Raw genomic sequence first — 11,846 nt, forward strand, 5'->3', positions numbered from 1 at the left:
GGTGTTCACTCCGCACCTTCCGGCCGGCACCCTTCGGCCGCCCCTCTCCCTCGCACCACAGAACATCCGGCTCTAACCTGCTCCAAGCCCTGCAAACTTGACTCTCGCCTCTCCCCACATTCCCGCTGGGAACTTCTCCTGCCCAGTCGGCAGGCTCTGGGTGCTTCTCACCCGCGCTGGGCTCTGCTGAGCCACGTACGTGTGTCAGACACTTTGATTCCTACTCTTAGTTATACTCAAAGATGTCCTGTAACATCTAATTTCAGAAATGTATTAAGTGCTCCCTGTGAAAGTGCATGTGCACATTTTCTGTAAATGTATTTTCTGTAGGACACATACTTCTGTTTCATCTCTCAAGTCACGCTTCCTGATGGTACTAATTCAGTCAGGAACCCTTCCTTATTAACGCACAGAGTCGAATGCACAGAACTCTGTGTCCCTCTGTCTTCTCTCACAGTTACTAATGGTTCCGTATAATCACTGCTTTCTTCCGTACCTCCTTTTAGAATTGTGCCAGATTGGCCAAATGTGTCTCACTCCCCCTTTTCTCTCTTGTTAATTTAAAAGCTACCCTTGCGCTGCAACTGTGGGGTTCGAGGAGTCCCGTTCAGCACGCGTCACGCAACAGGCAGTCAAGCCCCTCGAGCACACTCCTCTTATTCTCTCCCCGTCCGACCACAACTTCCCCGACTCCTAGGCTTGCTCGGGGCTTACGGGTCTTGGCTGTACGCCATCACTGGATTCTGACTTGCAGAACTATGTGAAATTGTTCTGCTTTAACAATTCTTACATAAGCCTTATGTACCATTAAAAACCAACCCATTGAGATTTTTAACTCCACAGGTAAGATTCCTTACATTAAGTGGAGAAAAAAGATACACACAAAACAGATACACATAGATTTTGGGGTTGGCTCAGCCTCCTATCAAAGCCCAACTCAGGTCTCCCCTGGCAAAGGCCAGGAGGGGGCGTGTCCCTGTGGCAGCTCTGGTCACAGCGGAGACCCACGTGCACCCTGGCTGGGGGAAAGATCTCCTGTGTGTGAATGGATCCCGTCCCCCCACCGAAGGCAGCTGAGTGCAATGAACGTGCATCTCCCATTCCACCCTCCACGTGCACACGGGGGACACCAGGCTTGTTGCCAGGCTGGCCGTGACCTCTCCCAGGGCGCACTCACCGCTTTGTCAGGTGTGTTTAGGTACAGGTCGACAATGTAACAGATACGCTGTTGCAGCATGTTCTGGTCATCATCCGGGTACATGAGCCGCATAAACTCGGGGTTTTCCAGAGTCTCTAGGGTCAGCTGGCAGATAGAAGCCTGATTCTCTTTGGCAGCAACATGCATAACGTTGTACCGACATCCTTCCTATAAGAAAACTGCAGATGTCAGCTTCGTTTCCAGCAATGGGAAGAGCCTTTAGATGCTAACGGTGCTGGAAGCAGGCTTACCTGCACGATGGTGGGATTGTCCCCTGAACCAATCAGATACCGGGGGTTACTCCAGGTGAGATCAGAAAAGGTATCTTCCTCTCCCTTCTCCACAGCCTTTCGAAGTTTGGCAGTGAGATCTTGAGTACGGGGGGTTTTATAACTGTTGGCTCGCTCTTTGTTTACAGTTTCTGACTCAGGTGAGTACAAACCATCTATCATTAAGAGAGAGAATTTAAGATCATTTAACTTCACAAACATTTTCTCATCACCCACTATGTGCTACGCTGAGAGCCACAGAAATCGCCCCCACAGAAGTTTATCACCTACTTGGGAGTAACGAGTAAGAATGAATCGGCACGAACAGCACAAGGGCATGTGCCCTGGCCGGCGGCGGGGCACGAACACGCCACCACAGCAGTGCAAGCACAAAAGGGCCCGAGCGGGAGGTAGCTGGCAGAGGCCGCGTGAGGAGGGCTGAGGGCACCCGCTGCGCGCACACAGCAACATCCACGTGCCCGGGGCTCGCCCACGAAGGCAGAAAGAGCGAGAGTATTTGCTGTTGTTGTTAATTACAACACCTGAGAACGTCTGAAAACAATCTCTTGAGTGCTTTCGCAAACCGCACAGAGGAAAGCCTGTAAGTGTTCGACACTACTGCGGTTCCATCCACAAAGCACCTGTATAAGCAGAGGAAAACGGGCCGGCGCAGCTTTCGACGAAGACCGTATGCCCACAGGGAGAGGGCAGCTTCCCCGGGAGCCCCAGCCCGCCTGGGCAGCAGTGCGGCTGTGGGCTCCGAGAGGGGACAGGGCAGGGCGTGCGCCACGGCCAGAGGCTGCCCGGGTTTCACACAAAGCCCACCCAAAAGGCCTCTTACAAGAGCCCTGTTTGGAGCTGGAACCAGTGTGGTCCGATTCCACAGGCTCCCGCAGGCCAGCCCCGCGTCTGCAGAACTCTCTGGGCCACAGCAGGCGCCGCTGTCCTGGAAGTACGTGTGGCTTCAGGCGGGAAGGAGACAGGTCTCAGCACCTAGAAAAGCCCCAGGACCCGACGGGCAGCAGGGAGAGAGGGGGACAGAGGGGGCGGACGAGAAGGGCCAACGGCGACTTTGTCAGGTTCAGGGCCCACTCACGCCCCCCTGCCTCTGCCCTCAGGGTCCCCGGTCCTTCTCAGAGCAGGGGACTGACCCACTCTCCTTCGGCTATTCCATGGCCTGGGTCTCAGCCTTCTACCTCCTGGCAAACTGGACTTCTCTCAAAGGAGGAGAAAACCAGTTACAACTCATCAGGAAAGAAGGCACCAGAAACCGCCAGGGGCGATCCCGACGGCAGGGCCAGCAAGCGCCCTGCTGCGTTAACTCACCTTTCAGCCCGCCAGTGCTCAGGAGCGGTGCTGTCTTCACAGGAGAAAGCGCTAAAGAGGCTTTGCTTGGAGAAGGGAAATAATCACAAATTCCTCTAGCAAATTTCTCAGCATCTTCTCTACTTGAAAAAGCTTTAAATCGAGATCCTTTGATCATTCTGACAGCTTGCAGTGCTTCCTTTTTATCTTCGTAAACGAGAATCCTCTCTGTGTAGGAAAAGTGACAGGGAAATCATAGAAGAGTAACTGGACTCATCGTCACTGAGCACACACACGAAGGCCCGGAGTTTCATAATAAACAACCATTACCAGCTGTCTGATTTCTCTCCTATTAGTATTTCAGATTTGCTTCTTAAAGATTTTAAGTAACGTCTACACCTAACATGGGGCCTGAACTCACAACCCCAAGATTAAGAGTCGCATGCTCCTCCAACTGACCCAGGCAGGCGCCCCAATATTTCGGGTTTTTAATCTTAAAGATTTTTAAAAAAATGTTGACTTCTTTTTGAAAGATGGAGAGGTGCGCATATGCACAGGGGAGGGGCAGACAGAGAGGGAGACAGGATCTGCTGTCAGCGCAGAGCCCGATATAGAGCTTGAACTCACAAACCATGAGATCATGACCTGAGCTGAAGACATTCTTGAAGAAAAAGGGCCTTAGCGAGTCAAAACAACACAATGAGATTGATCATACCCATGGGCATGGATATAAACAATGTGTATTTTTTTTTAATATTTTTATTTTTATTTCTAGGAGACAGAGAGACAGCACGAGCAGGGGAGGGTCAGAGAGAGAGGGAGTCACAGACTGAAACAGGCTCCAGGCTCTGAGCTGGCAGTCAGCACAGAGCCCGACGTGGGGCTCGAACCCACGAACTGCGAGATCATGACCCAAGCGAAAGTCGGACGCCTAACCGACTAAGCCACCCAGGCGCCCCAACAATGTGTATTTTATACACGTGTGCAATTTACTGCATAAAGATATGATTTTGTACTGAAAAATAAAACTCCTGGATTAATATTCTAAATAAAAATAGCAACAAAAACAGCAAGTTAAAAATTATGACTATGTTAGCAAAGAATGTAAGAGAATTTTAAACAATTTGGGGGGAATGCCTTTCTAAGTGTGCCAAGAAACCCAGAATACAAAGGAAAAGTTCCTATTACATAAAGATATTGAAATTCTGTAGGTGAACTATCACAATCAAGTTTGAGACTCTCAAAAATACATAAAATACAAATGACAAATGGGGAGAAAAAAATTTTTTTTAATGGGGAGGAAATAAATTTAACCAATATAACAGAATAGTAATGTCCATTGCCCAATAAAAATGGTCAGTAGATATGACCAAAAAGATTCATACAATTAATAATAATTCAATTAATAAAATAATAATACAATTAATAATAAACCAAAAGATTCATACAATTAATAAACCATATAAAAAAAAAGTAACTGATCTCTAAGAGGTTTCCGTTATTCAAAAGATAAAAAGGAAAGTTCATTAACACGCAGTATGGCTGACAGAATGGAAGCAAGACTTCCCTTTTTACAGATATTAAACCTTGAGTTCAATACTGTAGAGAGACTGGAAAAGTTATTCTCTCAAACACAGTAATGGCTAACACCTTTTGGAGGGCAATGGTTTTGAAAGTTTTAAAAATGAACACCTTTTGGGGCACCTGGGTGGTTCAGTTGGTTAAGCATCTGACTTAATTTTGGCCCAGCTCATGATCTCACAGTTCATGAGTTTGAGCCCCACAATGGGGCTGACAGCACAGGCCTGTTCGGGATCCTCTCTCTCAGTCTGTGACCCTCCCCTACTCTCTCTCTCACACACACAAAATAATAATTAAAAAAACTAAAAATGTATACCTTTTGACCCAACACTTCTATTTACCGTTTTTATGAAAATAAGGTACATTTATATATAAAACTACATTAAATTTAAATAAAAGTATATTAAAAATAAAAACTCACACACACACACACACACACACACACACAAAACAGGAGGATCAGGAATGATGCACCAAAGCAGTTACAAAGTGGTTAATTCTAGTGAGTAAAATTAGGGTGGGGAGGAGGAAAGAATTTCACTTTTACTTTACATACTGATATACAGTGTATGTATTTTGTATATAATCTTTACAAAAAGCAACTTTTATAATAAAGATTAAAAAATAAATAGAACTTGCATCATGACCTGGCCAACAGACACATGAAACGATGCTCAGCATCCCTCCTCATCAGGGAAATACAAATCAAAACCACACTGGGGCGCCTGGGTGGCTTAGTCAGTTAAGCGTCCGACTTTCGCTCAGGTCATGATCTCGCGGTTCGTGGGTTCGAGCCCCGCGTCGGGCTCTGTGCTGACTGCCAGCTCAGAGCCTGGAGCCTGTTTCAGTCTGTGACTCCCTCTCTCTCTGACCCTCCCNGAAGGGGAAAATAGTGGGGGAGAGGGAGGGAGGCAAACCATGAGAGACTCTTGAATGCTGAGAACAAACTGAGGACTCATGGGTGTGCGGGGAGGAGGGGGGAGATGGGCATGGAGGAGGGCACATGTGGGGATGAGCACTGAGTGTTATATGGAAACCAACTTGACAATAAACTATTTGTAAAGAAAAAAAAAAAAGTAATAATAAAGTTAGCACAACCAAGGGGGAAAAAGAAAGAAATTGCATCATGATCATTTCTAGTGTCACTAAATCTTCTTTAAAAAATTCTTATGTTTGAGGGGCACCTTGGGGACTCAGTCAGTTAAGCATCTAACTCTTGATTTTGGCTGAGGTCATGATCTCACAGTTTGAGTTTGAGCCCTAAGTCAGGCTCAATACTGACAGCGTGGATTCTCTCTCACCCTCTCTCTCTGCCCCTCCCCTACTCAGTGTACACACACTCTCTCTCAGAGTAAAATAAATATTAAAACAAAATTCTTGGGGTATGTGGGTGGCTCAGTCAGTTAAATGTCTGACTTTGGCTCAGGTCATGAACTTGCGGTTCATGAGTTCGAGCCCCACACATGTCTGTTGGCTGTCAGCAAAACCCACTTCAGATCCTCTGTCCCCAAGTCTCTCTGCCCCTCCCCCACTCACGCATGCTCTCTCTCAAAACACTCTGTTCTACTCATGGTACATATGTCTAACCTCCTATTTGGGGTACCACCACAAATGACATCACAATAGTGACAGTCTGGATTTCTGATATTCTGATCGACATCACGCTTCCATTAATTCTTCCCAATGCTGCCTAGCCTTGTTTAAAATTGGAATTCTTGGGGCGCCTGGGTGGCTCAGTCGGTTAAGCGTCCCACTTTGGCTCAGGTCATGATCTCACGGTTCGTGGGTTCAAGCCTCGCGTTGGGCTCTGTGCTGACAGCTCAGAGCCTGGAGCCTGCTTCAGATTCTGTGTCTACCTCTCTCTCTGACCCTCCCCTGCTCACACTGTCTCTTTCTCTCCCAGAAATAAAACATTAAAAATAAACAAACGAACAATTAAAATTAGGGCACCTGGGTGGCTCAGCCGGTTAAGTGCCCAACTTTGGCTCAGGTCATGCCCTCACAGTTCGTGGGTTCAAGCCTCGCGGTGGGCTCTGTGCTGACAGCTCAGAGCCTGGAGCCTGCTTCAGATTCTGTGTCTACCTCTCTCTCTGACCCTCCCCTGCTCACACTGTCTCTTTCTCTCCCAGAAATAAAACATTAAAAAATTTTTTTTAATTGGACTTCTTTGATGTTGAAAATTATTTATAGCTGCATTAGCCATTTACATTAACCTAAAAGGTGTTCAGGGTATGTTGAAGACAAAAAAAAAAAAAAAAAAAGAGGGAGAAGATTAATCAACAAATGGTAGCCAACCAAAAACTACTTGCAAGTGAAGCATGTCTCACAGAATCTAATTTTCTTTTTAAGAATTCACATGCAGATTTACAAATGATCCAGCAAAATTCTATGTAAAAATGCTGACGATGGCTCATTTGAGGTGATGCAATTATGGTGACTAAAATCTTCTCTGTAGTTTGTGATTTTCAAAATTGCCTTCCCCTGCTGTCCATCTACCCCATGTGAGAAACACCAGGTGCCCTGCACATTACCATTTCTTGCCGGGGTGTCCTCATACGCCGGGCACACCCCGTAGTACAGAGGTGGCTCTGCAGAGGCTGTTGCCACGGCTTTGTGGCCGTTGACCCCAGTGGCGGCTCCGAAGGGCAGAGAGCAGGTCTTAGACATCATGACATCTTCCTCTGGAGGATTCAGGCCCACACTGTAACCAAAATCTCTGTCCTCAGACAAGCCGACCTGCTCAGGTTGGCTCCCTAGGGCCAACTTCAAATTTCTTTGTGCATCCTGGCTTATGGCTGCAGCTTCTGACGTGTTGTGGCCAGAAGGATGCGAAGGCAGTGTTCTTTCATGCTCTAACAGAGCCTGAGCCAGTTTTTTCTCAAAAATGAACCTTGTGGTTGATGTAATGGGTCCACATTTCAATCCAGCTTTCACGATTTCTTCTCTAAGGTCATCTGGATTCAGGAGTTTCAATCGAGCCAAGATGGCGTCCATTGTCATCTCACCTAGGCCCAAGACAAGAATAAATTTGATGGAGATAAGTACATTTTTGCTTATGAGCAACAAAACAAAAAACACAAGTGACAAAAATGCTGGCTTCAGTTTCATTTCAAGCCAGTGTCCGTCCATATTTTTGGTAGTCTGTGAACCCTCTACGAGAGCTGTCTGAAATTGTTTCCAAATTGATCATAATCTAACCAAATTAAGATAAGCAACTTGTGGCTTATTTGGATAAGAATCTTAGAATCTGGTACTAATATGTGACACATCACGCTAACTCTCTAGGTAGGTAAGCACACTGGGGGAAGGGGCAGCTCATTTGTTGCTACTTAGAGTATAATTTGGAACAAACCAAGGAAGGCACTTGAACAATATCCAGTCAAAATCCAACTCTAGAGATACATCCTACAGACACATTTGTACTTCATTCCATAAGCAAAGGGAAATTATGCAAAGATTTAACCAGAGGAGACACAGACAGCTCTGGCAGTCACTCTGCTAATACTAAGTAGCTAACGTTTAATGTTCTGGGGGGCTCTTCACGTGCCTGGCTCCGGGGTAAGTGCACTGCACAAAGTATTTAAGCGGCAGGATTTCTCTGTGTGGCAGGTATCACCACTGTTCACCCCACGTTACAGGTGAAGAACCTGGATCACAGAGACACCACGTAACTTGCAGAAGTCCCACAGCCACGCATAAGTGCATCCGGACTGGGGCAGGAGCTCTACTCAACACCGTTGAAGCAGCAGCAGGTAACCCTAGGACACAGGCTGAAGCGTGGTCAGCAGGAGTCGGGGAGAAGGAAGAGACAGTGGGGCAGAGACGGGTGCTGCCATAATGGGGCTGGAAACGAGCACAGGAGAGAAACCGGAGGCCGGGAGGCCGGATGGACCAGACGCCGTGGGGAGGGCGTGCGGCCCGGCAGTCGGCCTCGGGTGACTCGGCGGCTGGTCCAGACGCCTAGGAGCGGCCTCACCGGAGGAGAGAATGCTAGAGCTAGAAGAGATGGAGACTCAGCACGGAGCATCAGAAACCCCTTAACAGAGTGGGAAACGGATGCGGAAGTCGTAAGCACAGATGGCAGCTCTACTACCAATAATAAACCAGGTGGAACAAGGTGCAAACCCGAAGGCAGTGAGCCTAAGGCGGGATCTGAGGGGCAGAAGGGAGAGAGAGAAACTCCTGGAGGAGAAGAAACAAGTGCACACACGGACACATCAATGAGACCCAGGAGCAGAGGGTTTTAAGAGGTGTTTATAGATGAAATGATGGGACATCCTGGATTGACTTTAAAACACTCTAGCAGGGGGGCTCCTGAGGGGCTCAGTCGGTTAGGTTTCCAGCTCTTGATCTCAGCTCAGGTCATGATCTCACACAGTTCATGAGTTCGAGCCCCACATCGAGCTCGGATGGTGTGGAGCCTGCTTGGGATTCTGTCTCACCCTCTCTCTGCCCCTCCCCTGCTTGTGCACCTGCTCTCTCTCTCTCTCTCAAAATAAATCAATAAAAAATAAAAATAAATAAAAATTAAAAAATAAATTATTCTAGCAGGAGAGCAAAGGAGGGAGGCAGTGACAGTTTATATAAAACAAAATTCACAAAAATATTAATACTCGCTGTAGCTGCATGATGGTACAAGCAAGGAGTACTTGCATTACTCTATCTTTTCTGTGAATTTCTTTTTTAAAAAAACTTTTAATGCCAGGGCACCTGGGTGTCTCAGTTGGTTGAGCATCTGACTTCGGCTCAGGTCATGATCTCACGACTCGTGGGTTTGAGCCCCGCTTTGGGCTCTATGCTGACAGTTCAGAGGCTGGAGCCTGCTTCCAATTCTGTTTCTCTCTCCCAAAAATAATACAAACATTAAAAATTCTTTTAAACTTTTAATGCCACCTCTCCACACCCAACTCCAAAATTTCAAAACTGGCCATTACTTATTTGCAAAGGGGATAATGGCCTTTTAAATAATGACTGTACTGCACCGCCCCCAAACCTTGAAGGGGAGGGCCTGCTGACCACAGGACCCCACCTAGGGTGGGCACCCAAGCAGATTCCCCACATACTTCGATACAAGAGTAACAAAGGTGGCTCAGTGATGGGACACTGATGTGAAAGGCACAAAGTAGGTCACAGTCACATGTAAGGGGTCAGGACACGTGGGGCAGGTGCTACGAATAAAGAGGAGCCGCATCCACTCCTATAAAAGTCCAGTTTTCATACCACTCCTGTGTCTTTGCTCTAAAGCTTCCTTTCTAACCTGGGCTAGTTTGGAGGGGGGTTTTGTCCTTGCAACCAAGCAAGCCCGAAACAAACAATTAGGTCACATCATACCACTAACTGTTAAGTAAACTCTAAGCCTCAGTTTCCTCATCTATAAAACAGATATAACAACAGCTCTACCTCTCAGGCTGCAATAAGAGTGAGATAAAACAATACACATGAAGTCTGTGCTGCTGGGTCTGACACTGATGAGTTATCTGCAACTGTCAGTTTTAGTTATTCAGTTATACAAGTTTATTAATTTGTAGCACACATAATATGCTAGAAAGTCAATCTGAATGAAACAAAATCACTGCTTTAATACACTCCTTATACACGCTGTGATACAATATACAAGTATCTGCTCACATGTACAACATAAAGAATAAAGCAGAAACTCATGAGCTCAGTTACCCACTGTGGGTGGAATGTGGAAGATGAACAGAAGAATGGACAGAGGGCCAGCACAGGGAGAAACACGTCTGAACACCACTCTTATGTTCTGACTTTTAGAAACATGTTTGCAGGGGGCGCCTGGGGGGCTCAGTCGGTTAAGCATCTGACTTCGGCTCAGGTCATGATCTCACAGTCTGTGGGTTTGAGCCCCGCATCGGGCTCTGTGCTGACAGCTCGGAGCCTGGAGCTGCTTCGGATTCTGAGTCTCCCTCTCTCTCTGCCCCTCCCCTGCTTGTGGGAGAATGCAAGTGCCTCTCTCTCTCTCTCAAAAACAAATAGTCTTTAAAAAAAAGGGGGGGAGGCGCTCCAAATCCTAACCTCACAGCCCCATACACCACCGGCCACACACATCATTTAGCTTTAGCATCTGGGCGTGTGCAGTCTCGGTGTCCTGCAGCTATCTGGCAGAGGGCTGGCAATGTAGCTGCACAAATCCGCGTGCTATTTCCTCAAGATGGCGGCTGAAACTTTCTCAAGGAGATGAGGAAGGACGGAGGGAAAGCCAGGCCTGGTGTTGGCAGGCCTGCAGCCCCCGCGGCCTCTGCCTCCCCCTGTGCGCTCTCAACCACCGGCGGCCCTTCCCGGGGCCCGCCTTCCTCAGCTGCGAGGCCAGGACTCCAGACAGAAGCCATCGGTGTAGACCCCGTCGGTTAGCCCTGAGATCCCAAGATGAGGTCATCACCTTTACTTTCTGCTAATAAAACGTCATCCTCCCGTCAGAATACTTAAGGAACTATCACCGATTTTGTAAACAGAAACCTGAGTTTCTGGCCAGAGGGGGAATTCAACAGGAGGGAGCACGGTCCCCAACGCCTGTAGGGTGCCGTCTGGGACGCCCACCACCGGAGCTCAGGACAGCAAGCGCCGGAGGGAGATGACCACAGCCTGCAGGACCCTGGAGAACTCGGTCAGAGGGATCCAAACGGGTGAAATCTGCCCAGAGACAGGGGCACCGGAGCTCCCAGCATTCCTATCACTTGTATATGAAGACTCGAGGGTTTTGCTCTAGGTGTTTTCCCAAAACACCACAGCCTGGCCTGCAACAGGAGAGAGCTGGGGCCCTGGGAGGGTGGGGACCCAAGGCCAAGAAGTGAAAGGGATCAAGGCCTGGTGAGGGGAGGGGACCCAGGCCCGGCAAGGGAAGCAAAGGGGACCCAGGCCAGGGGAGGGGACCCAGGGCCAGGAAGTGAAAGGAACCCAGGCCGGGTGAGAGGAGGGGACCCAGGACCGGGGAGTGACAGGGACCCAGGACGGGTGATAGGAGGGGACCCAGGACCAGGGAGTGACAGGGACCCAGGCTGGGAGGGAGGAGGGGATCCAGGGCCGGGAAATGAAAGGGACCCAAGCCGGGTGAGAGGAGGGGACCCAGAACCGGGGAGTGACAGGGACCCCGGCCGGGAGGGAGAAGGGGACCCAGAGCCAGGAGTGAAAGGGATCCTGGCCGGGCGAGGGAAGGGGACCCAGGACCGGGGAGTGACAGGGACCCAGGCCGGGAGGGAGGAGGGGACCCAAGACCGGGGAGTGAAAGGGACCCTGGCCGGGTGAGAGCAGGGGACCCAGGACCGGGGAGTGACAGGAACCCAGGACGGGTGATATAGGGGACCCAGGGCCGGGAGTGAAAGGGACCCAGACAGGGCGACGGAAGAGGACCCAGGCCAGGGGACTGAAAGGGACCCGGGCCGGGCGAGAGAAGGGGAGGGGACTCGGGCCCGGCGACGGGAGGGGCGCGGGCCACCGGCCGACAGGCCTCACCTGGGTCTAGGGCCGAGTTCGTGGCC

At 49.0% G+C, this 11,846-nt stretch overlaps 1 protein-coding gene across 1 annotated transcript in view; it reads right to left on the reverse strand.

Moving 5' to 3' along the window:
* The window catches only part of ANKLE2 (ankyrin repeat and LEM domain containing 2), a 25,129-nt gene extending 13,289 nt beyond the window's left edge, over nt 1-11,840 (reverse strand). The window contains exons 1-5 of the mRNA XM_077763574.1: nt 11,821-11,840; nt 6,885-7,358; nt 2,794-3,000; nt 1,450-1,643; nt 1,178-1,366 (exon numbers count right to left, since the gene is read on the reverse strand). Coding sequence (XP_077619700.1) covers nt 1,178-1,366; nt 1,450-1,643; nt 2,794-3,000; nt 6,885-7,353 — 1,059 coding nt within the window. The 5' untranslated portion in view covers nt 7,354-7,358; nt 11,821-11,840. The remainder of the gene's footprint in view (nt 1-1,177; nt 1,367-1,449; nt 1,644-2,793; nt 3,001-6,884; nt 7,359-11,820) is intronic.
* Nucleotides 11,841-11,846: the final 6 nt, after the last annotated feature.

This window comes from Crocuta crocuta, unplaced genomic scaffold (assembly GCF_008692635.1).
Source record: "Crocuta crocuta isolate KB4526 unplaced genomic scaffold, BGI_CrCroc_1.0 scaffold114, whole genome shotgun sequence".
NCBI lineage: Eukaryota > Metazoa > Chordata > Mammalia > Carnivora > Hyaenidae > Crocuta > Crocuta crocuta.